Source organism: Mastacembelus armatus, chromosome 19 (genome assembly GCF_900324485.2).
Source record: "Mastacembelus armatus chromosome 19, fMasArm1.2, whole genome shotgun sequence".
In the NCBI taxonomy this organism is placed as follows: domain Eukaryota; kingdom Metazoa; phylum Chordata; class Actinopteri; order Synbranchiformes; family Mastacembelidae; genus Mastacembelus; species Mastacembelus armatus.
Window position 1 is genome coordinate 16,894,927 of NC_046651.1, and position 25,426 is coordinate 16,920,352.

Here is a 25,426-nt window from a genome sequence, read left to right on the forward strand (position 1 = left end):
GTCTTCCAGAAAACATGTGTGGCTTTAAAACTAGCACACTGTTCAAGTGACATATCAAGGGAACTGTATAATACTGAGATCAGCAGGATTAGTAGGGCCTGCGTCAGGGGCATTGAGCAACATTGGGCTGTTTACATCAGGCCATGATTATGTCAGTCCAGCTCAGGCTGTGCTTTGCATTTTATAGACATATTTTATAAAGTCCAGTTTAGTATATTTCAGAGAAAAATACTGTTTTTTTTTTTTTTTTTACCCCACTGTATTAAGTTGCGAGCTTTAGTTATTATATATGTTTCATATTGTAGGATTTTACATTAAACTTGAACAAGTTGTTAAAGATAAGCCCTGTGTTTTCAAACAGCAGCATGTAGGGGTGAGCTGAAACAGTAATTCGGTGATAGGTTTGTGTTTTTACGTGTATTTCGCTTTAATATTAGGATTTCAAATGCAAGCCTCGGGTGCAATGGGATTGTTAACGATTAGCTGTATTGGTTTGTTCCGCCTCCCCCATCAGAATGGTACAGTCCGGCTCCCGCTTTCTCGCTTGTTGTGTGGAGCATGAGGATGCTAATTAGCATCGTTTGTCTTAGCCTCATTGAGGTTTATCGTTAATTAACAACCTGTATTCATGTTTATTCGTGGTGTGTGTCCATCGCTGTGTAAGTACAGTCCAGCTTTTGTATAATAATTGTTCTTGTACTCTCTGTTACAGTTGTTTGCGGATTGCACACGAGTGCTGCCGTTAGCCCAATGCTAAAATCATTGCTAGCTGTGAGAGTGTTACCGATAATTTATAAATTATATTTATTGTAGTTTTGTGTCTCTGAGAGTGAAAACGTCAGTGCATCTTAGCTGAAAGTGATCTGTGTTTTAGAGACCGCACCAAGCTGGACCACACTTCCTGTTAAAACGCTGCTGCATTCAAGGGAGTGAGTCAGTGTCCAACTTCACTGGGACTCTGGAGTTTGTGAGATCTGCACATTGGTGGTGGGATGTGATGAAGTGAAGCACTGGCTAAAGGGACAAGCCTTTGAGTTGTCAGGGGTGTTTTTATATTTTTTGTTTTGAAGCTTTTTTTAAGACCTGGATCTGATTTGAACATCTAGAGTAAATGCAGACAGGGGCAAACATGCTTTGGGTTTTTTGAAAAGTCAATATGAGGAAAATCAAGTCTCGTATTGAAAATAATTCACATTATATGTATGATCCTGGACAGCTCAATTATGATTTGTAAAAATGAGGTTGGGATGTGTAGTCTCATCAAAGAAAACAGCTGTTATCCAAAGATCTGACAACAGTTAATGCACTGACAGTCAGATTCAAATCGTAAGTAATTTTTCTGCATTTTGTTAAATCATCTATTACATATTTTCATTTTAATGGGGTGAGTGTGCTTGTGCTTTACTCCTCCTTTTGAGCTGTTAACAGTCTGCAGATGTGCAACGGTGGTCGGTACATTCCACAGCAACATCTGCAGGTCAAGATGCAACACAGCTGCCCAATGATTCGCAGTCTACTAACAGGTCATTTACTTTGTCTTAACCTGCCGAAATGTATTTGTAATTAGTACGAAAATAAATTTATTTAAAATATATAAATTATTTTAGGCTCCAGCAGATTCCAAACACCCTAAATAGGAATAAGCGATTATAGATGGTGGATGAATATAAATTTTATTTATTCAGGCCAGTAGCAGTTTTAGGTGAATTCGAGAGAATAGTCTACATGGGGTTCATGCAAACTTGTGTGGGTGTCTGTACATGCATAAAACAACTTTTTTTTTTTTTTTTACAAACCTGCCAAAAACCAAAACTGTTTAGCAAAACATTTTTATTCAAACAAGTCAACATAACAGATGATTCAGCGACTTATGAATTTTCACTGAAAACCAATAAGCCTGTGGACCTAGAACCTGCTTAGTATTCATATTTGCTATGACTACACTGCATAATATGTAACATCTATGAACAACCATTTACCAGGAGATGCAGCAAGATTTTAATGAAATGTAAAAAGTAAACATTCACTGAAGCAGTGGGCTTAAAACAAACCACTGAATTTGTATCAACTATAAAAGAAGCAATTTCACAAAGATGTGAGGACAAAATGTTTAATTAAAATTAAAAAATACATTGCGCTTTTTGTTGTCTATGATCCATCTCATTTTCTCAGAATAATTAGGTCTTCAAAGGGTTTAAAACAAGAAAAATATTTTACAATTAAAACAAAAACATGTACATTGTGTCCATATATGGTTGCTATGTTTTTGTACAGGGCTGTGTTGATTGTATTGAAGTAGATGAATGTCTAGTAGTCCTGTGGATCTGGGCCAGGCTACTGTAGCTCTTAGGCATGGCAGGGAGACCGGTCGAAGGTGGAAGCTGTGACGGCTGGATCAGTATCAGTACAGTGCGTCAGTATTACTGCTTCGAGGCCTTTTGATCTTCTCAATGTTCTTCAGAATCATGTCGTGTAACGTTACCTTCACAGAAAGATCAGGAGAGAAATAAGGTAAAAACAGGTCAGTTTTCAGATGAATGGGGAGAGAGAGATGAAAGATAAAGATCAAGACATACGTATTGATTTCTGAGCTCCGAAACTATGATTTTCAGACTGATGTACTCCTTCTCATCAATCTCCGTTACTGTGCGCCGGTAGTCCTCCTAAGGGGGGAAAAAAAAAAGTTGGAATGATTTGTCATTGACTGGTTATGGCCACCCAGTTGAAGAAATATTCTTATCCTTTTACCAAATTTTTTATCTTTGTACTGTATATCCACTGTATTTCCTCTCAAAAGCTTCATATTTATGTCTTATATGTTAAATAATTTTTACTTACCACATGTGGATATTTTGCTATTTTAGAAACCAGCTTTGCTCGTGTGATATAGTATCTATAGGAGAAGCAAACAGGCAAAATACTAAACAATAGTTCTACGTTACAAAGATACAGAAGTGTAAACAAAGAAGGACTTGCAGTTACTGAGGGATGTCATGTGGCACCAGTTTCATGTGTCGTCCTGAATGATTTACAACTGATGACTCCTACAAACCTTGATATCTGGTCAAGGTAAGATGCTGCCTCCCCTTCCACTGTTCTGAGTTCAGCCACTGTCTCCTCCTGGATTGACACTCCAAAGTTATTGCCATCCTCTATCCTGGGGATGAGCAGCTGAACCCACATTTTCACCTGCAAGAGGGAAAGAAAAATGCTGAGGAAAAAGGCAAAAGTGGCATGTGGGACAATCAGTCAAATCTACATGTACAGTAACTGTCAGGGAATGGGTCTTCAGCATATGAGACGTATTTTCTTGCAAAAATATATTGATATACTTGAGCATAAAGCTAGAAAATTGTTCAACAAACAACATAAACTGGACTGTCACTGGTTACATTTATTACTTCCTAATTACTTTTGCTACAAGACTACCCGATAAACCTTATTAATACATCAGGGATTAGTAAAGTTTATCTTACAGCTTATTAGCAAGTAGTTTGCTTATTTAAAATTATATTGTCTGCAACAGGACAACTAGCAGAGCAGGTTTTGAATTGTGCAAAACTGCTATAATAGTTAGATTTGTTTTCCTCATAAACCTGTCTGACATTCACAGTTTAATCAAACAGCCTTTGTTATTCCTACTTTTGTTTTTTTAGCAACTTCTTTCAGCTCATGACTAGGGACTCAACTGGTGGAGGTGTATGGTCCTTCATTAAACACTTACTGTGTTACATTTTTCTATGAGTGTCCTGATCTCTGGCTTGACCTTTTCAATAAGATCAACGAGGTTTGCGTTGCTCTTCATCATTCCACCAGGCATGACGTAGACCTTGGTGCCAGTCACTGGGTAAAATAAGGGTAAAAAAAAAAAAAAGTTTCAGGATAAAATGGACAGATAATTAAAATGATAGAGTATGGTATTATTCATTGTGCACATCATCTGACATCTTTTAACTTTATTTTAAAGGAGGTGCACTCACCCATATCCTCCCCACCTCCATCCTCAAGTTTTCTTTTTTTGGCATTTTGCTGTGAAACATAAAAACTGGATCAGGCACCATTTCTCACCTCTGCTCTCCATATGAGTTATTCTAAGCAGTGAAGATTGAATTCAACTCTAAAACGGAGCCTCACCGCTTCAAGTCCATCATGCAGGTTTGAGAGCAGGATGGGGTCTGGCACTGTCAGGTTTATCTCCGAGTGTATTTCCTTCAGTTCAGTGATGTTTATGATTGGATCCTGAAGACAACAAAGATATGCACTATGCTCTATTGACACTGTATTGAGCTGAATGGACATTTAACTCACCTTAAGAAAGTGATCAAGTTCCAGTAACTTCTTTGGAAAAAAGTTTGCCACTAGATCCTCTGCCTGAACGAAGCACAAACTTGCATTATGCCAAACAGTTTTGACTGTGTGTGTACGTGTGTGTAATAGTACTCACGCTACTTTTTTTTACATAAGTTAATCAATACTTACTTCTGCAGTGATACGTTCCCTGAAAGCATCAACCTGCAAACACATAGGAGTCCAAAAATCAGAGCAGCTGAGAACAGGCCCAGATTAAAACGTTAAGGTCTCTAAAGTCCTGTGCAGCCACAGCTCTTGTCTCAGATAGAGCCACCAACATGTAACTGTATTTGTACCACACCGATGTCTACACCGTTATTTAGTTAATACACATTAGAAATAGAGAAAATATTAATATTAAAATTGGCTGTAACATCAGATAAGGTGATGCCGGTATGTCAGCGCAGCTTACTGGGATGGCTAACTTGTTAGCTAAGGCCTTTATTTGAGCGTGTGATTTACCAGAATAAGCTGTTAGTTAAACAGACAGCGCTGAAACATAAACGCCCCTTCACTCCACCTGAAGCTTAACGTCACCCTGACACTGAACCTGTCGGGGGCTCGGACAGGTGTATTGTACGAGGCGGGAAACAAACCGGTTAGCCGCCGTTAGCTTCTACCACCCTGGCCTCATCGTGCTACAAAGTGAGGCTAACATGCTAATAACACGCCGTTTAGCCTTACCTGGGCTCCCCAAAAGTCAAACCTCACCTTGGTTTTAATTTCATTGTCCACCTTGAGAAGTGAAGACATCTTATGTGATCAAACAGACGCAGCAGGATTGTCCCGAGAGCATTAAACTGATCTGTAAACGTGTGGCTCCTTACTTGTCAGCCACACTTCTGAGCTTAAAGATGACGATATTAACATGCGACAAACGTGGTGTATTGACTGCGCCTGCGCAACACGCCTCTACGCATGCAGCTGGGCATTGTTTTTTTATTATAATTTATAATAATAATAATAATAATAAAGACATGAAAAAGGTCCAACACCGTTCCTGTCACAGATATAAAGAGATGTCATTTGGTCGTTTTAAGTCTCTGTAGTTGTTTTGTGTCTGTATCTATGTCCATTTTTCATTTATTTTGTCTTTTTTTTAAACGTTCTTGTGTTTCTTTATGATCAGTTTGTGTTGAAATATTAACAGGCCTTTCAAACAGGACCTGGGATGCCCAGTCCAATAGTCCAGTTGGACTACTGGATTCTAAGTATTGACCAGTTACCGTGCACAGCACTTTATTGACATAGGTGTAGCTAATCTTCTTTATAACTATTTTATAATTTGAAATGTGTTATATGTTGCATGGTATTTTTGAATAAGATCAATAAAGTCTTATGATTATACAGTTCGTCAGGCATCTCTGGTAGAATTTTGAGCAGCACAGGGGTCTGGTTTGGCTCTATTCCTGTACACACTGTACACAGCAGAGTGCTGCCACATTTTGGAGTATTCTGATGATACGGTAATTGTTGCATGTATCAGGAATGGCCTGGAAGAGGAGCACAGGGGCTTGATAAAATCCTCCAGTGACTGCACTCGCAAAAACTGCCTCCTGCTGAAAAAATCCTGTGGATTTTCAGTGGTCCACTTGAAAGTCCCCTCCTTATCCAGTCAACATCTGTGGTGTGGACATTGACGTGGTGCCACTTGGACAGTGAGTTGGACTGATCACAGAACACAGATGCAAAAAAGAGCAGAGTTCCTGGATTGAAAGTCATCAGGCGCCTTTCGGTGTGGAGTTTGCATGTTCACCCTATGCTTGCGTGGGTTTTCTCCAGGTACTCTGGTTTCCTCCCACAGTCCAAAAACATGTATGTCAGGTTGATCAGTGACTCTAAATTGCCCATAGGAGTGAGTGTGAGTGTGTGAGGTTGTTTGTCTCTATGTGGCCCTGTGATGGACTGGTGACCTGTCCAGGGTGGACCCCTGCCTTTCACCCAAAGAGAGCTGGGATAGGCTCCAGCTGATCCCTGGGACCCTGGTTAGGACTAAGGGGGTCTAGATGATGGATGAACTACCTGAATTTCCTTTCCTATCTTCTATCTATCTGATTCAAAAGTTATCAGGGAGTGAAAAAGTAGTGTAATGTAATTCAAATATGAAGTAGCAGAAATGGGAATACTCCAACTTCTTAAAATGGTACTTTAAATGTACATAATAAATTAACGTATCCATGCTGCTCCAAATACCAACCAGCAGGTGGCGGTGCTGCACCTTTAAACTCAACCCTTAAAAAATGAAACGAGGAAGAAGAAGCAGCGACGTCACCGTATTTTTCTAGACGCAGCTGACGATGTAAACAAGAGAAGACGTCGAGGGCATCCGGGATCAAACAGGCCGGTGTCACCGCAAATGAAAGCCATTATCTTCTCCTAAGCGGCCAACATGGGGCTCCCCGTTACTATTAAAGTCAACTTCCGCGGGAATGTGAAGAGATTTCTGGCTCAGGATTTGGATAAATTGGATTGGGAGTCCGTTGAAGCCTGGGTGAGCTGCTAGCTGCCCAAACTGCGCCAGGCAGGCCCAGACATGGCCTAGACACAAACAATAGAGCACCTGAAGGACAGTCGATGCTGTTGCACGAAATGTGTGCAGAAGTGTTCATTGTTAATTCAGTCGGCATGTCACAGAGAGGGGAATCTACTGTCTTTGTTTTATTACGGTTCAATACACAGCAGAGTAAACTAGCTAGTGTGTCATTGTTGATGTTTTCAGTCCAGACTTTATAACCTGCTGCTTTGCTCTGTGTGTTAAATTATATTTCAGATTAAAGCGTCATTCGGGATAAACCACTTTCAAGTGAAATACTTTGATGAGGACAATGAGGAGGTGAGTTAAATGTCTGCACTTCTGTTGTGTTTGTGCACAATAATGGTGATAGAGCCGGATGGACTCACTCTCATCTCATTTCCTTCATGTTTCAGATTTGCATTAACAGTCAAGGTGAGACAATGTTTATTTTTCTGTATGTCATAAGTAGAGTTTTCTCTTATACTAAACCTAAAAGGTTATAACTGTAACTAAACAATATTTAAATTAGAGCGGCAGAGGTTAGTTAGTTAGTAGATAAACAAAAAATTTATTTGTTGAAATGTTTCAGGTTTGTTGGTCTAAACAGCTATACTGAAGCCTAAAAAAACCTGTTCATTAAAAAAAATAACCTGCACATGACTTGATAATGAAATTAGTTGTTAGTTGCAGCCCTAATTTTAATAATGGTTGAACCCTTTGAGCACATTTAAAACAAAAAGCCCATTGGTGATTTCATTCTAACTTATTCTTTGTAAAGTTTTGTGTTTTATATCAGTGTTTACTCAATGTCTTTGAGATTTGGACTCTTGGTTGGACTAAACAAAACATCTGATGATGTCCTATTGGATGTCTGAAGTATTATGACCTGAAGTATTTTTCAGACATTTTAAAAAGATAATTCAATTAAGAAAATAAGATGATCATGATGTTTTTGAAAATAAGATAAAAACGCAAACCTATACCGCAGAACTGTTAAATGGTTATCAGTCAGTTGTCCAAACACCTTACTGTTGATCTGTTTTATTTCAGATGAGTATGAAGAAGCCATCAAGGTACTGCAGCAGTGCTGGACTTCTGTACAATAGTGCAAACAGTATAAAACTTAACAGCGAGTGTTAGTCATTGGAGAACAATAATTGCAGAATATAGAGGATATTAATTTAAACCATGCATTGTTTACTTGAGTATGTTTGCATTCTCCATATTTTCATATCAGTCTCCTGGGGAATGAGTTTGTGGCTTATTTTCTATACAGAGTGCAGAGAAACAGGGGAACCAGTTGCACATGAATGTGTACAAGATGAAAGGACAGGCCTGTGGAGGCCCACTGAAGACAGAAGTGAAGGAGCTGAAGGGTGACCTCCGACCGGCGCCCCCTTATCCATCAAGGGTCAAAACAGTGGACAAAGGCACGCAGGTTACCCCGGAGCGAGAAGCTGTAAGGACGCACATGGATTCTAATTATAGTCAGGGTCTGCAGTGCTTCAAATGTTTTAACTGATGTAAGTTTGGTTTGTTTTTATACAGGTCACAGTAAAAGACAACAAGGGGAACAAACCAGATGATGAGCCCCCTCCCATGTGGTTTAGGTCATACATGGAGAAGGTAACAATGGTGTAAACCACTTACACTCCCTTTTACCTTGTTTGATCCATGGGTAATATTGTTGTCTTTGAATAACGTAAACTCAAACGTTATTTATTTGTTAGTTTAAGGACGAGGTGGTGAAAGAGGTTGTTGAAAGGATGTGCAGTGATTTTTCTGGCCAGTGTTGTACCCACAAATCCTCTGATGGGCACCCAGAGGCCAGCGGGGCTTGTGGCGGACCTATAGGGCCCAGACCGGGCCCCTCCACCTCCAATGGATCCCTTGGCTACACCCCAAACTGCAGCAGTTGCAACAAACTCACCTCTGAAGGGGCCTACAAGTGCAGGTAGGAATGGAGGAAATTCTAATATGAAATATGCGGGGTCATGTTGTAGGTAAATATTTATGTGGCATATATAACAGGGGACATATACATTTCAAATGCAGAATTTGATTAATCCTGACATTTCCCTAATTAAGCAAAACTGTCGCCTGCTGATTTGACAGTGGGGATGATTTGAACATGTCAGCCTTACTTTTTATGTTTTACGTTTGTGCCTTTTGATGAGTTTGTTCTTTGTCCTTCATGTTTTGTACTCTTAGAGCAGCTTTGTGAGTATCCATATTGATGTTTTTCTTGGCTCTTCCCTGCCAGTGTGTGCCCGTCCTGTATCCTGTGTGAGATGTGCAGACATAACCATGACCCCAGCCACAATCTCGTGAGAACCAAGACGCCTCTCTCCATTCCTGAACACGGAATGTCAGGAGAGTTGAGGTAAAACCCAAAGACTGAGGGGAAAGCTTCTTACGTCTTAGAACAATTAGTTATTTTTATCTACAACAGTGCCTTTACTTTCTCCGTCTTGAGGGAGGAAAATATAAAAATAGGAATAGACGCAAAGGAGGATAGCAAAATGGTATAGCAGCTAGAATACTGTAGTTTATGAGTTTTGAGTGTGAATGTGTTTTGTTCTTGGAAGATAACCTTTTGATAGTCAACAAATAGGTATTCCTGATGACATTTCAAACCAGGTTCCCAAGGCGAGGAGACAGGACAGTACGCAAGGCCGAGCGACAGCGCCTCAAAGCAGAAAGGAGGCAGCTCAGAGCTGAAGTGAAGGAAATCAAGAAGAAACTGAGACTGGAGAAGAGGGGGCTGCAGTGGAGTGGTCCTTCTACCTCAGGCAGAGGCAACCTGACAAGCATGGCCTCCACATCCACCCAGGTCCCAGCCTTGCACCCCCCTGCTGCCTCAGAAACAGCCTCAGGTCCAGCCCCAGCCCAAGGTCCCACCCCTGCCCCGGTCCCTGATCCCCAGGCCTCCAGTCCAGAGTAAGCGCCACCTTGGAAGAGCGTCTGACAGTGCTGGGTACCTTGAACCCAGCATGGATGCAAAAAAGTCTTTTTTTCCAAGAAAAGAAATCACAATATGCCATCTTTGTAATCTAGTCTGTATGAGTGTATCGCTGGCTGCTCTGGGGTGGTGGAAAGTGTTGGAACTACCTCAATGTGAAAACTGATGCTGCTGCTTCATAGATTTTCTAAGAAAATTGCTTTTGAGCTGCAAAAAATCTGGGGTCCTGCTTTTTTGATTCGTAGAGAACAAAAGAGATGGGTATTATAAGAAACCAGGGCTATTTTCAACAATGGTCTGTACACTTGAAACTAGGGGTCCTGGGGTCTCGCACACGTCCTTGGTGCCCACAATGGCTGCCTTGTTTCTGGATGAAAATCTGCCTGACGGCACCCGTCTGGAGCCTGATACCAAGTTCATCAAATACTGGAAGATGAGGAATTCGGGCACTATCAGCTGGACCTCAGAGACTAAGGTACCCCTCCCACCTGCTGAGAGGACAGGCTCCACTCTCACTCTGCCCCCCAGCTTTACTTCCACTCTGAGTCCCCACTCAGCTCATTTTTTTCTGTTATCCACTAACACCAGCTATGATTTCTTACCCAGCTTAATACATCTAACGCCCTTTGCCCTGAGATATTTATTATTTGAATTAATTTGAATGTATGTGGTTTAAGTTTGTTTGTCTTTGTCACTGGTCGAATGTTTGTGTGTGTGTGTGTGTGTGTGTGTGTGTGTGTGTGTGTGTGTGTGTGTGTGTGTGTGTGTGTGTTCCTCACTTGTGCCTGTGGATTATTTCTGTTGTGTGACTTTGGTTGCCTGCTCTTGTCTTTGTGCTTTTTTGCATGTGTATTCCTATTTTGTGTTTTGTGTATGTGTGTGCGTGCACGCAGCTAGTTTTCATGTGGGGAAACCTCGGCCTGGCGTCAGAGAAGAGGGTGGTGCCGGTGCCCCTGCTCCTGCCTGGAGAAGTGGGAGTGGTCAGTGTGGCCTTTGTCACTCCAGTGATGGAGGGGACGTACACCTCCCACTGGCGGCTGGCGCACTGTGGGTGTCAGTTTGGCCCACGTGTCTGGTGCAGCATTGTGGTCGACCCCGACAACAGCCGCAACACACTGGGACACCAGAGCAAACGAATGGCAAGTTTGCAAACCAGTGACACCCTGTAGACACACCCGTTTACATGTGCCATACTGTGCAAAAGGCTTAGGCACTAAAAGTAAAGATGCTTTTAGAAATAATGTGTAAAAAAAATATCAAAATCACAAAGCAGAAGTGATTCTCCAGTTAAGATGCTCAACAGAAAAATAATAAACTGTCTATGTGCAATTTAGACCTAATAAACCTGTTTAAGTATTTATAGATCTAATGATTAATCAGAAAAACAACTGATTTATCAGTAGTTTAGGTCTTTATGTCACTAGAACCTGTGTAAAGTCCAGCTTCCAGGGTATTAATAATAAAATATAATGTTAACACACAGTGGAGAGTCTGGATAATATTTAAATACTGATAACCTAAATCACGGTAGTAATAATTAATAGTTTGAACTTTCATAATTATAATGAACTTTTGAATGAACGCTGTGGCAGTAACGATGCCATTCTTCTCTGTGCTTCAGACAGAGGAGGTGAGGCCAGTGGAGAAGAAGCATGTGAGGCCCAAGGACAGCTGTGCTGACCTGTCTGTAGACCTCCACCATGAAGACTACTACTTCCCCTCAGTCGAGCTGTTGACAGCACAGGTGCACACTAAAACCCTGCAATTCAGTAGCTCAATTAATTACATAAAGTCCATGTACCTACTGTCTTTTTTAAGTTCAAACAACATTCAGCTACAAAACTGACCAAAAACAGTGTGAAATACTTTTAGATTTATTTTAGTTTCTTGTTGTACCTGCTTTCCTTAGGATCTACTGTCCTTTGAGTTACTGGATATAAATATTGTGCAAGAGCTGGAGAAAGTTCCTAACAACACTCCTGTGGGTAAGTAAAGCAGCTTTAAACACAAGAGAAGACGATGATTAGTGGGACAAATATTAGTTTTGCATCTTCCTTCCTTCCAAAACTTTCAGGCCTTTAATTGAACTTTGTAACAGTTTGAATATGCATATTCATTTTTTTTAAATTATGTAAACTGTGTTGTATCTGTTCTAACTAATTTGTAGATGTGACACCTTGCATATCTCCTCTGCCCCATGATGCACCAGTGTTGGAGAAGGCCATTGCTACACAGATAAAAGAAGACAGAGAGGTCACAGGGGTCAGAAAACTTTTCGGTGAGAGTTGAGTCCTAGAGCACCGTGTGTGCGTGTGTGCGTGTGTGTGTGCGTGCGTGTGTGTATATGAATATGATGTATGATGAGGCAAATAGATCAGGTTATGAGGAAACAGGCTGAGCCAGCTATCTGTCCTCCACAGTAACAGTTTGATGTATTTTGAGCAGGAGTGAATCTGAGGCAGCAGAGGGAGCTGTTGGAGCCTGTGACCCAGGAGGAGGACAGGGAGGAGGAGATCAGTGGAGCCCAATTCCTCTGTGAGACGGTCATCCGCTCCCTCACCTTGGAGGAAGCCCCCGACCACAGACCCCTGCGCAGAGTCCAGCCCAGCAGCCACAAACCACAGGGTGAGAACCTCTGTTAATCTTTCCTCTTACAGAAATCATCTAAAACAGCTGTGCTTAGAAGTACAGACTCAGGTGTGACATTTCTTCTGTAACATATTTCAGTTGTTACCCGGGATCCCAGCTGTTGCTCTGAGAGAGGAGTGGAGGCTGAGAAGTCAGAGAAGGGTCAAGAAGGAATTGAGCAGGTCTGTGCCATTAGACCCCAGAGTTCAGCTCTGCTGCCACTCACAGGTGTTACCCAGGAAAAGGAGACAAAGCCAGGTTAGAGATCAACAACTGACTGTAAAACATTGGTGGCTACAGTTCAATGTTGAGCCTCATCTTCACCACTTCAGTGTTTATTTTTATGTATTTTTTCCCTTATCAGTTCTTCTGCTGGAACCAGTGAATGAAATCCTGCAGTATAGTCCACATCGTGATAATGAGGATGAAGAGGCCGTGCTCCTGAATGACACAAAAAACATGAAGGACTCTCAAGAAGAGAGAGACGAAGGTGCAACCAAAAGAGAAGACTGGGATGAGGTGAGCTTTACACTTGTGATGTGACTTGTGCAGATGGAATTATGGAATTAGTGCTGTGGAAGTGAGCATTATACTGAATGTGTCGGGACAAGCCAGAGGGAGAGTTGTTGTCATCATTTTCTATCCTGTGTCTCAGGTCAGCAGCCAGACCTCCTCAGTCTCCTCCTGCGATGATTACATCATCGTCCTCCCAGACTGCTTCGACACCAGTCGTCCTCTGGGGGAGTCCATGTACAGCTCCGCCGTGTCACAGCCCGAAACCACCACCAACATCGCTGCTGTTGCGACCTCAACTGAAGCAGACATACAACAGCAGGGGAGCGAAGGCCACTCCGACCCTGAGCCGGGGAGTGAGGCACCCCTGATTGAGAGGCAGGAGCAGACAGAGGAGTCAGCTGCTGACTCTTGGCTCCCACCTGTCCCTCCCCTCCACAGCAGCGTGAACCAGATGCTGTGTGCCTCCCAAACCCTGGACGCTGTGACGCTCACTCCTGAGGTAGTGTCGCCACCAGGCCTGCCTGAACCCCTGCTGGCCCCACCGACTCTCTACTCACCCAGGTGAGTTCAGTTCTGAAAGGTGTCAAAAATAAGAAAGTCTTCCAAATGTCTGAAAGCAGATATTTAATCTCACAATAATGAGAATAGGACGTCTAAAAACAAAGCCTCACATCAGGAATAAACCTTATCCATGGTTTAATTGTGTTTTACTGTCTGTTTCAGGTCTGAGGCACTGTACCTGGCTGAGGACCCCAGTCCTCCAGCCTGTGAACCATACGAGCTAAACCAACCAAGGGTCCACCTCAATGGTGAGCTTTACTATCACAGTCACTGGGTAGCGGTCATAATACATCCAGACACACATGCCCCTCCTCTGATGTTATGTGTGTTTGCTGATGTTTCCTTTTATCTGTTCTGCAGTGTCTTCTGGTCTGTCCAGATCAGCCGGCTCAGCATCCAGTGCCTTTGAGACATACAACCCCAGACCGAGCAACGCGCTGCAGCCAAGGTGCGACACGGCAGTTTAACTTCATATCCATATTACAATTTCTTTCTTTTCTGTTGATGCGTTTATCTGGTGTCCTGATCTAAACTTAAGATGTTTTTGTGAAACTGGGGCAAACTGAAACATGTAAAATTGTCTTTGTATCAGGGGCCAAGGAGGCATCACAGAGGGACTTGTCAAGGGGGCGCTTTCTGTGGCAGCATCCGCATATAAGGCCCTGTTCACTGGACCAAACTGTTCAATACAGGTACATCACACTGCAGGCCCCATGTTAATTTAGGAACTTTAGGAGGGTGTGCTGACTGATTAAAATCATAATTTTCCAGTTTGTCTTGTGCATATTTTGGAATAAAAAAAGCTTTATCAGCTTTATAAGTTTAAATGAGCTCAGGCAATACTTGAGCTCACCCGCTGTCCTGCCCCCCCCCCAGCGAGGCATCGACCCAGCTGCCAGACAGGACCCTTCCATGATGGCCATGCTGCTGGACATGGGATTCAGAGACCAGCAGCTCAACCAGCGGCTGCTGAGGAAGCACGGCTACAGCCTGCTGCACACCGTCAACGAGCTGGTGCAGATGGCCGAGGACAGCCAGAGCAAAGCTGCCAACCCTCATCACTGAGGGAGGGAAAGCTGGGAAGGCTCCTGTAGGGCTGTAAAAGAGTCATAGGAGAGTTTATTTGACTTTTAATTATAATGTAAAGAAGATACTTAAGACCTGTGTATTTGATTTAATTGAAGTAGATGCAAAGAAAACCAACTTATGATTCATGCAGCTGATGATTTTTTCAACGGGTGGCTAGTTTACGTGGACCAATGGAACAACAATGAGATAGGAGCGTTTATTTCTGTTGATTGGAGAGAAATTAGCATTACGACTGGCTTTAATTTAGCTTCAACATTTTTGAAGACATGACGTGTGAGTTATTATGGATAGTGGTTGATATTTGCTATGTTGGTGAAAAGGAGCAGGAGCTGTAGTTGTAACAGGAAAAAGCTTGTATTTTAGCTTTTCATCTTAGTGTTTGTTCGGCTGTTGTAGCTGCTTCCACAGCACTGAAAAATAATTGTCTTTTGACAGGGCTTGGCTAGATTCTTCTCACAAATAGAGTAGTGAAACTTAATATTGTTGAATGTCACACAAGATAGAAATGTTCTGATAAGCCAGCTCATTTAATTCGATGCTATTGAAGCTACATGGATATTCTGGGTGTTCAGGGTCTGCAGTGCAGTAGTAGGAACAACAAACAGATATTTCTTGATTATCGCAGCCTGAACAATGCAATCCTTTTCTGTATCAGAGTACTGTTATTTTAGACGTTGACATGTGGAATGTATACAAAAGCGTCCGAGCAGCTCCCTGTTCAGACTCGGATGTTTTCTGCTGATTTTAAGGAGACATCTGCATGACAGGTAGAGGCTTTAGAGATGACCTGTGTTCTTGTGGTCTTAGCACAGTCGCAGTGGAAAATGTCCGCTTTGCGTTATTGTTTAACACCCTTGCCTGCGTTTTCACATGTCCTCAATCAGCCACCAGCTGAAACCTAGCAGCTCTCGTTTAACACTGCTCCAAGCTAAGAAGTCCTTAACCACACATTCCTCAATCTCTTAGTGGAACCAAGTATAGTTTGACTACATTAGAAATCTGGCATCCTTTGTGATGTGTGTAGATTTAATATCAGCCTTTTGAATTATTCCTCTTTTCTGTGTGAGTGTGTTGGTTGAGTTTTAAGAATCATATTTTCTTATGTTGATTGTCCATGTTTAGAGGAACCATGCTCTAAAGAATCATTCTGATCATATCTACTATGCTTGTCAAATTATTCCTCTGGCACAGAGTGTGTACATGAAATATCCTTCTACCGTCAAATAAACTATTTGCACATCCCTGTGGTGATGTTTATCTGAAGTACCCCCCCCCCCACTGTGAGCTCAGCTCTGCCTCTCTGCTGTTTCTCCTCCCTGCTTCCTGTGGCCATGAGAGGCTGCTATTGAAAGAAGTGTGACTTGCTGAAAGTGACAATGAACATAAAGTGAATGTGGAACCGACGGGGTCCTGGACACAGATTAGTCTCAGCCTCACCTGCTGTACGTTTGGTTTGTCTACTGTCTGTTGCAGGCTGAGCGGGTGGAGGGCGGGACAGTGACGGGAAAGTTAAGGAAATGTGATCGGCCGCTGCAGTGAACTGCCCTGTCACGTAAAGAAGGAGGAAGTGTTCCTCCCACTAGGTTTGTTTTTGCAAAGAGACACGACGTGTTTTCCAGCTGTGTCCAATGTGGGTTTTACGTGGAAAATCCTAACAAGCGGCAGCTCGGATCCAGTTTGTCCCCACACGGGTTTTATTGGGACTTTAACCTGCAGGGTAAGTGCGCAAAGAGGCGTCTGCTCTGCGTCAGCCATTGATCTGACACGTCACGCACGTTTTGTGAATGTGTGTTAAGCTCTATTGTGTTGATTTAACCAGCACCATGAGACCAATAACTAATATTTGCTATGTAATGATCCTTAAACGTGCCTCGGCAGGTCTTCACAGTCCGCTTGCTCCTCGTCTTGACGCACGGTCCCTGTTGTGCGTCACTAGAAAGTTGTAACTCCAGCACTAAAATGCAAAGCAGCTCTGACAGGCTGCTCTGTAACACAGAATGACAGGTGGAGCGAGAGCTCAGGTCAGTAGATTCAGCGGAGCAGCTGCGTAAAAACGACGCTGAGTGAAGGCTCCGATTAAGGGGAAGCAGCAGTGAAGTCACGTTACTGCAGTTCTCCATGTTTGCACTTAGACCTACAGCCTCATAGCCACTATCAGATTTATGTAATGTATTTAACTGCAATCTAAAGATTCGGTGATTTCAGTGTTTTCCTCATCCAGTCCACAGCAGACCAGGTTAGAGAGCAGTGGAAACCTGTTGAAAACGGGGTCAGTCACAAACCTTAACGCTGATTCGTGGCAACTGGACTTGTTGAGGTGGTTCTTCAGTCAAATGGATCAAAAGTTTCACAAATCTGAAAATGTGTTTTAAAGTTATCGCAGTCTGCTTGTTTGATATGTGGTTTTAAGAGGAACAAAGACATTTTTTTGTAAATTTGAGAGAGGGTAAAGTCACTGTTTTGATTCAGAAGTTAAGGGAAAGTTGCGTCTCGAATCCAAATTCATGATCAGTCAGTCCTGTATTGAAATGTCATTAAGTTGAACTGCATGAATGACTGAATTGTGTTAGATTAACATTCATGTATAATAAAACTCAGGTCAGAATAACGTGGTAAGTGTCCACAGTGCTGACATGGCTCTTACTATCTTGAAAAGTGTATTAAGGAAGTTGGAGGCCTTCTGAATTCTTCTAGAGCAGCATTTACAAAAACAAAACAAACAAGTTTATCTTCCACATAAAGACATGGAAAGAGTCCAAATCAGGCTGTCACACCTGAACATTTACATGCCGGAGTGGAAAGAAGCTCTTGTGTCTTTGTCTTTGTATATCTAGGTAGTTTACAGTGAGTACTAAATATTTCATTACTATGTGAAAATGCTGGTGGAAAATGTGTATATCTGTTTTATCTAACAGGACAGTTCAGTGACACTGTGAAAGCTGGTGGAGTGTTTTTGACTCTGGAAACCCACAGTTCAGATTATTAAAGGGGGGAAAGGGATTAAGGGAATATTCTCTGTATTTTATATTCATGTAGGTTTTTATCAGCTTTCAGCTTCTAGACCTGCTGTTCAAATTTGCCCTGATCATATGAATGTGAGGAAATGAGTGTTTCTCTTTGAGAAGATTCAAACTGAAACTTGGTCACACTTACACGTCGGATACTAAAAGTGTTAGCAGGTTTTACAAAGTCATAATAAAACCATAAAATAATGTGACGGGGGAGTTTTTGAGTCACTCCCAGAGTCTACACGACTCTGCTCACATCTTGACTTGTAGACAACAAAGGAGCTTTTATTGGTCATTTAGAGAAATTGTGAGAGGAGTGACTGGACAACACTGCTGGCTCTCAGACCTCCTCGGAAGGACGAAAAAGTGGAAATACTGCACTGAGTCTACAAACTAGAACCGAGCCAAAGACGAACCTACTGTGTATGAGTTTTAGGTGGACTTTCCAGCCCCACAGGTCTCTTGTTTCTGTTCTTTATACTGGACTTGTTCTTTCAATAAATGTCATGGTTACAACAGGGGGAAACAGAGAAGCTGCAGAGGGCCCTGATCTGACCGAAGGGATGGAGAAGGTGAAGACACTGAAGCAGTTTCCTCCATATGGTTCCATTAATGGAAACCCGTCAGGAGACACCTGTCCAACATGTCGTGGCACCGGGAGAATTCCCAGAGGTTGGTTTTCTGCCATGAAAAATGTCTTTAAATGTCAGGACCACCTATTTTTGACTGTATTTTAAGTTAGTACAGTCCATTTCCTTTTAGCCTTTTCAGCTTTCTTCATCTGTTAGCTGAGACCATGTTGCACCTTCCTCATCCTCTTACAGCTGCTTTCATTTCTTATTCAACCACAGCGGAAGTGAGTTGAACAGAAAGGCAGAAATGTGTGTGTGCAGCTGACTCTGTCTGACCACTTTCACATCATTTTGTGGTAAAAAATAAAGGCTGAGGACTCTGCCATTTCCTTCTGTCTTTCTATCTTGGCAGGACACGAAGACCAGCTGGTTGCGGTGATTCCATGCAACGATGTACGGCTGAGACCCAGACACACGTAAGGAATATATATGTGTATATATATATATATATATATATGTGTGTGTGTGTGTGCAGAAGTGAGAAATGACTATTTAAATACTGCACTGAAGTATAAATTTGAGTTTTTTTCCACTTTATACTACTTTATAGTTCTACTTTATATTTCAAAGTCACAAATTAATTTACATCTTATGATTTTGGACACAAAAATAAGATGCACTGCTGATAATATGAATGAAAAAAGTGGCATTTACTTTTAATCTATTATTTTTGTTTTGTAGCATTTTTAATGAAGTAAAAGGTGTAAAAACTTGTGTATTTTTAGTTTTGAGCAGGTGAATGAGCAATTGGTTTGTATGATGCTAAGAAAAATCTCATTTTTAAGTTGCATTAGCCTGATTTGTCTTCACATGCACACAATCTATGTGTTATGTTATTTATTTAACTCAAACAGTTCTTTTGTGTTGCATTTCAGGAAACTGTATGTGTGTCTCTCCATGGCTGCATGTCTCCTCCTTTGCTGTCTGATCCTCTTCTTCTTCTTCCCCCGGAGCATCACGCTGACGCCTGTGTCTGTGCTTTCAGTCATGGTCTACTTCACCCCGGACACAGTGGAAATGGAGGTCACAGTAAGTCAGAGAAATACTCAGTGCAGCCAGTTACATGTTAATCTGTCACCTCTGTGATCACTAAGTAGAAGGATGTGCAGGGATTGTTTTGGTGTCATGCAGGAACCAAAGAAACTATAGAACAATCATTATAATTAGGCTGCTCCCTAAAAGTTCCTAAAGGCCCAGATTATCATTGCGTGACTGTCCAGGAGCAGCAGAATCTGTTTAAGTAAGAGAATAGACTGTAAATATCTTTATAGATATACAAGTACAGTAAATTATACTAAACACACATGCACTACAAGTTTTAAATACCTGATGTGTCTGAAATTAACTGAGTCACTGTTTTTTTTTTTTTTTTTATTGTATGTGCTAAAACACTGTTGAAGAACCCTCTGAATTACCTTCACATGACAGACTGAAGGTTGTGAGGGACAAAGTTCCCTCAGACTTTTTAATGAGAGAAAAGTGTGTCGGTTGCACCTGACCAGCTGTGTGTTTCGTCCTCTAGAATCTCATTAACATCACCAACGAGAACTTTGTCCCGGTGGAGATTGTCGAGTTTAGCATGCAGGGGCTGGTCTCTCGTGTAGTCGTGGGTAAGACCAAGATCTCTAATATGACCGCCATCCAGTCCCGCTCACAGAAATCCGTAAGTTTATCAAAATGACTCGCATCAAAAAAGTACTACTGATGTGTTTTTTTGTACAAAAATGTATTTATATATTTGGTTTTAACTTTTGCAGTACACCATCCAGATTGACCTGCCTATCACAGATACAGGATTAATGTAAGTTTGAGATAAACCTGAGCACATTGTGTGGAAGTAATATATATAATACCATGTAATTGTTGTTAACATGTCTGAATTTAACAAGAATCTACTCATCAGCTGCTTTATCTGTTTCAGCACTTACTGCAAGTCGAGCTCTATCAAGATTCACACGCTATTTCTGGAGCTGCAGTAAGTGTCGATCTCAATCAACAATCAACACGAGAGTCTCACGCTTTAGCACATCACAAACTCACAGGTGCCAAAGGCATCACTTTGTGCAGTGCAGGGTTTAGACCACAACCACATAACTGGACTCACCCTCCAAAGTCACATCTTTAAATGTGAAATGCTCCTTTAAGATGACAAAAAAACACAACACACGTATGTTAAGGTTTTTGTTCTGTTTTCTGGATTAGATTTAAAAAGTGCATTGTTTTCTTTAAGGATCCAAATGGTTCACATTTGAACTCCAGATGCAAATAAATGACAGTGGTCTTTCCATGAGGCTGCAGATAGCTCTACTACTCAACCTTGACTTTAGTTTGGATGTGTTTGTGCAAAGCAAGTTGCAATGAATAATTGTGGTGTGAGAGTGTTTATTGAGGTTTCCTCTGGTGAGCCTGCAGTCGTCACACTGTCAGTGCAGCGTCCTGGCTCCACTTGTCTCTCACCGACTCTACTTTCTTCCCCAGGATGACAATGAATATTTCGTATCTCTCCCACACGGAGCAGCTGTCTCTGGACACCTATGAGTATATTGACTGTGGGACCAATTCAACAATCCCACATCCTGTGAGCCGATGAAATCTAGATGAAAATCCTCAAAGTGGCAGTATAACATAATGAAAATTCAGGCTCCATCGTACCTTTATCTCATTTATATGAGATGTGATTTGTGAATTGTATTCTGTATGTTGTTTTAGCATACTTTAAGATTTAATCAATCACTACAATATTATAATTACAAATATATTGATGCTTTAAAGACTCACTTTCTTAGCGTGAATGTTTTTGCAGTAATTTGTTTGAGTTTAGCCTGTAAATTTGTGTTACAGGTAACGTGATCTCATAAAACTGAGAACTCATTTCCTAATGTTTTTGGAAACTGCTTAATTTTTTTGAAGGATATATTTTATATAAACAGGTTGTTGATTCTGCCATGTGCACTTTATTAAACTGCTAAATTTAAGGTACTGCATGTTAATTTTTTGCCCAGTGCACAGAATGTAAATTTCATTTCACTGAGTTAGGGTGGTAATGAATCAGTACCGAACAAGTATTCAATGCCAAGTGTTTTTTTTATTGAATGGAGAAAGTCTCCACATTCAAAAACCTCACACTATTAAATAGTCACCATCATTTCTGATCACCTCCACATATAAACCATATCATATTTTATCTCATTTACCTCTTTTAGTATCTGACCATTAGAAAAGTTAGAAATAAAAACTATTTCCTGCTAAATATTTTCAAATTACTCTGGTTAAGTCACACAGCTCACTGTGGGTTTTAAGAAATACAGAAATAGTCCCTCTGAAAGTATTTGTTTAGAATATTGGATATATATTTATATAAATAATACATATTTTTAGACTTCCCTTCAGACATAGATGAGATTAATTAACAGCAGCTCAGTTAAACTGGTTATTCTGAAGTGCACGTGCTTCAGGTGTCCATGCAGTTCACGACTGCACCGCGAGGGGGCGTGGTGTAGCCGTCCAGGTGGATGTGACGTCACCAGGCTTTAGGTGCTGTGTGTGCTCCAGTCTCCCCAGACCTCCCCGGTGCAGCAGAGGAGACAGCAGGGACGAGCAGCAGCTCAGCTATGGATCCGTTTCTCGCCTGTGGTTGACGACGACGACGATGATGATGATGATGATGATGATGATGAAGAAGAGGATTTGACGGTGCAGGTAGAAGGTACGAAGCTTTTTATTCGTGCACGGACGAGGAGACTTTGTCATTTTGATGATTCCACCCTGCCTATGTGAAGTGCATGCGTTTGTCTTCATCTGTAGCGCCGCTTATGTTGCGTGGCTGTAGCTAATGCATCAAAGTTTATGATACACGCTGTGTCGGTTTAATTTCCCTGCACAATATTATGAAAGTAAATGTATAGATTCAGCGCGGAAGGCGAGTCATTCCCAGTAGAGTCATTTCCCATGTAATAAGAACATAGATTCAGAAACATGGTGCTGTATGAACAACGGAGTATTTGCTGAATGGTCTTTTTAAAACACACACACTCGTGTGTTTCGGCTCATAAGTGGAAAAAAAAACATGATGTAAACATGAAATGGTTAAAATCCGCCCAGTGGCAGCTGTTTGATGGACATCAGGATGTCACAACAACCGGATTATTGCAGCTGCAGCAGTCCTGCTATACATTGAACCACTGAATATATGTCTCCAGCATCAGTCTGCCCCAAGAGAAGCCCTTCAGCTTTAGCAGACTTAAGAGGATTAGGGTTAACAAATAAGAAACCAGATAACCTCAGAAACCCAATAAACTGTCGTGATGTGGCACCAACACATTGATTGTTTTACATAATCAAGAGAATTCAGGTTTCAGTGAAGCAAATTGTTGTGAACACAACAGGATCCTCCATGTTGACAGGATGTCAGCGTTCTATTCTGTATTTCTCAGACAACACTGGATTTACACCTGAATTATAAATGCACATTCTTTTAAGCTTGTTGCCTTTTCATTAAATGTTAACCCAGTGTGTGTGTGTGTGTGTGTGTGTGTTTTGATAAGGTCTGAGCTGATCGTGAGAACAAAGAGCAGATGCCAGTCTCCTGAAAGGGGATTAAATCAGGAATTTGTGGCTCCACCTAAGTAGGTGTGAATTGCTGGCTGGAATCATGGGGAACCAGTTGACCGACATTGCTCCCAACACGTCTTTCCTGCCAAACTTCCAGTGTCTGCACGTGGTGGTTATCGGGCTCGACTCAGCAGGTAAAACCTCCCTGCTGTACAGGCTCAAACTGAAGGAGTTTGTGAAAACGATCCCCACCAAGGGATTCAACACGGAGAAGGTCAAGGTGGCAGTGGGGGCGTCTCGGGCCATAAACTTCCAGGTGTGGGATGTGGGAGGGCAGGAGAAGCTTCGCCCTCTGTGGAAGTCTTACACTCGGCGGACGGACGGGATGGTGTTCGTGGTGGACTCCACCGAGGTGGAGCGGATGGAGGAGGCCAAAGTTGAGCTCCATAAGATCACCCGCACCTCAGAGAACCAGGGGGTCCCTGTGCTCATCCTGGCCAACAAACAAGACCTGGATTCAGCCTTGTCACTCAGCGAGGTGGAGAAGCTGCTTTCTGTGCATGAACTGAGCATGTACACGCTGCATCACGTGCAGGGCTGCAGCGCTGTGGATGGTCAGGGACTCCAGCTGGGCCTGGAGAAACTCTATGAGATGATCCTGAAGAGGAAGAAGATGGTGAAGCACAACAAGAACAGAAAGAGATGAGCTCTGGGTTCACACTGTGGACATTACCTTAGGAGATTTATCCTCTGTTGAGACACTTCCAAGCCTGATGGTTTCTTTTAATGGGAGAGCAGTTTGTGCCAACAGAACAACAATTACACACGGCCTCAGGGTCAGGAGGAATGGATTTACTCATAATAATTCAAGCAGCATTGACATATTCTTTGTTCTGCAATGATGCAGCTGCCCCAATTTAAGATTTAAAGGAAGCCTTGATAGGTTAGTCATTACTAAATACTTTTCTACTCTTGATGATTTGAAGATTTCTAACGAGACATTCTTCTGTTAACTGTAGGACTAATATATGGAGACATTAACGTCCACCTGGCAGGTATTTAGTGAAGAAAAATGTAGAGTGCATTTGAAAATGTCCTTATATTCCTTCACAAGCTTGCACAGATTCTATCCCACTATGTCGCTGTTGTTGATTCTTCTCCAGAATATTTATTCCACATTTTGTGTTTGTGTTGGACAGACTGAGTATTTTGTAAATGATGAAATGAAAGAGTCCGGTGGTGATGCAGCACCAGATGATATCTAGTTTTATTGCCATGGAGCAGTATTCAATTATTATGACGATAGTGTTTATACAAATTGTACATTTTTGTAACACTAAAGACCTAATAAACCGAAGCACTGTACAGAACATCCACTGATCTCTTTCCGTCCATGTGTAACTGAACTGAACGAGTCGCTTGCTGTGATGAACCCACAAAGAATTATCACCTGACTATCCAAATCCTCAGCTCTTCAGGGTATTTGAGCTTTTTCTGGCCTGTTATTTTGCTTTTATGACCTGCAGCTTTACTGTATTGATTTCATGTCGCTGTTATAGCGTAGGTTCAGCCAAATCTGTAAAAGCTGAGCGTACACAACCTGCTCAGTACCTAACAGTAGACAAACTTAGAAAGAAGCTGGTGAAAATAGTGGCGCTATTCAGCAGCTGAGTCCGATATTTTTGGAGTTTCAGGATTCGATAGAGACCAAAAACTGAGCTAAAAGGAGAGGAAAAAAAAATGTAATGATATTTCAGGTTTAGGTGTTTGTATCAGCTGAAATGACATTTATTAGATCATAAGTTGATCTCCATCCAGATTTTGAAGTCCTGACTGTCTTCCCTGTTCATGCCTGAATCAGCAACTCATGCTGTCAGAGATGGGAGGAGTCAACCTATTTACAATGATTCCCACCACCAGGTCTACCAGCTGCTGCAATTGCATCAATTAGTGGTGATTTGGTTCAGAGGTGAGGCGGTTTAATCCTGTTGTTGCATCACGTGGGGCCGAACTACCTGAGGCCGTCATCAGCAGAAGCTGCACTGCACCTCTGACACTTGCTCCAATCAAAAAGGCTGTGGAAAATGTGGATAATAGGTAAGTGAGTGGCACCACTCCTCTTTTTCACTTGACTTTGTAGTTGCATTTATGTTTTGTGAGCTCAGACAGTTTAATCAGTGAAGTGCTTGGAAGTTTTTCAATATCACTGCATGTATATGTCTCCCTGCCTCCTGTAGACTAATGTCTGATGCTAAATACGTTTTTACGCTCGACAGAGGAGACATTTGCTTTTTCATTTTTTCATATGGGCACAGTCAGGGCTCTAGCTGTTTTGCCATTACGGTTTTTGACCTGAAACGTTTTATGACTAATAGAAAATGTTAGAGCTGTTTGTTGCACTTCTTTGACTCTTCTTAATAATCCTCTTGCTTTTGCCACTCAAGTATGATAAAGGTCCATTTTACAGGTCGTACTTTGTTGAGCTAGAAACCATCAGCTTGTGTGTCTGTGATTCTGCAGCGTATTTGTCTGTGTGACATAAGATAATGACTTGCTACCTCAGATGAGAGCTATAGATGCATGGACATATGACAAGAGACACATCTGCACACAC

General features: G+C 41.8%; 4 protein-coding genes across 7 annotated transcripts; 3 read left to right on the forward strand and 1 right to left on the reverse strand.

Annotated features, from left to right (window-relative positions):
* Positions 1-2,096: 2,096 nt before the first annotated feature.
* On the reverse strand, positions 2,097-5,211 carry psme3 (proteasome activator subunit 3). Its single transcript, XM_026316477.2, has 10 exons — positions 5,062-5,211; positions 4,480-4,512; positions 4,309-4,371; positions 4,135-4,239; positions 3,981-4,029; positions 3,725-3,843; positions 3,053-3,189; positions 2,839-2,893; positions 2,577-2,663; positions 2,097-2,482 (listed from the first exon to the last, which is right to left on the reverse strand). The coding sequence occupies exons 1-10, from the start codon at positions 5,101-5,103 to the stop codon at positions 2,402-2,404; spliced, it is 771 nt and encodes a 256-aa protein (XP_026172262.1). The 5' UTR covers positions 5,104-5,211; the 3' UTR covers positions 2,097-2,401.
* Positions 5,212-6,622: 1,411 nt separating this feature from the next.
* nbr1a (NBR1 autophagy cargo receptor a) lies at positions 6,623-15,863 on the forward strand. 2 transcript variants are annotated; one of them, XM_026315674.1, is made up of 22 exons: positions 6,623-6,841; positions 7,121-7,183; positions 7,279-7,297; positions 7,916-7,938; positions 8,142-8,324; positions 8,414-8,491; positions 8,596-8,819; positions 9,129-9,248; positions 9,506-9,805; positions 10,143-10,302; positions 10,721-10,966; positions 11,449-11,571; positions 11,737-11,812; positions 11,995-12,105; positions 12,273-12,452; positions 12,555-12,713; positions 12,820-12,974; positions 13,111-13,532; positions 13,695-13,780; positions 13,893-13,980; positions 14,125-14,224; positions 14,409-15,863. In XM_026315674.1, exons 1-22 carry the CDS (start codon positions 6,740-6,742, stop codon positions 14,595-14,597), a joined length of 3,207 nt encoding a protein of 1,068 aa, XP_026171459.1. In that variant the 5' UTR covers positions 6,623-6,739; the 3' UTR covers positions 14,598-15,863. The 2 variants fall into 2 exon arrangements, with proteins under 2 accessions (XP_026171459.1, XP_026171460.1); XM_026315675.1 differs by lacking the exon at positions 9,506-9,805.
* A 119-nt stretch (positions 15,864-15,982) lies between these two features.
* tmem106a (transmembrane protein 106A) lies at positions 15,983-21,034 on the forward strand. Of its 3 annotated transcripts, none has more exons than XM_026315819.1 (8): positions 15,983-16,338; positions 18,149-18,301; positions 18,614-18,677; positions 19,137-19,290; positions 19,784-19,924; positions 20,019-20,062; positions 20,183-20,236; positions 20,740-21,034. In XM_026315819.1, exons 2-8 carry the CDS (start codon positions 18,193-18,195, stop codon positions 20,849-20,851), a joined length of 678 nt encoding a protein of 225 aa, XP_026171604.1. In that variant the 5' UTR covers positions 15,983-16,338; positions 18,149-18,192; the 3' UTR covers positions 20,852-21,034. The 3 variants fall into 3 exon arrangements, with proteins under 3 accessions (XP_026171604.1, XP_026171605.1, XP_026171603.1); XM_026315820.1 differs by lacking the exon at positions 15,983-16,338 and adding an exon at positions 16,686-16,890; XM_026315818.1 differs by lacking the exon at positions 15,983-16,338 and having other exon boundaries at positions 18,121-18,301.
* Positions 21,035-21,368: 334 nt separating this feature from the next.
* Positions 21,369-24,182, forward strand: arl4d (ADP-ribosylation factor-like 4D). Its single transcript, XM_026315821.1, has 2 exons — positions 21,369-21,967; positions 22,806-24,182. Exon 2 carries the CDS (start codon positions 22,913-22,915, stop codon positions 23,516-23,518), a length of 606 nt encoding a protein of 201 aa, XP_026171606.1. The 5' UTR covers positions 21,369-21,967; positions 22,806-22,912; the 3' UTR covers positions 23,519-24,182.
* The last annotated feature ends 1,244 nt before the right edge of the window (positions 24,183-25,426 follow it).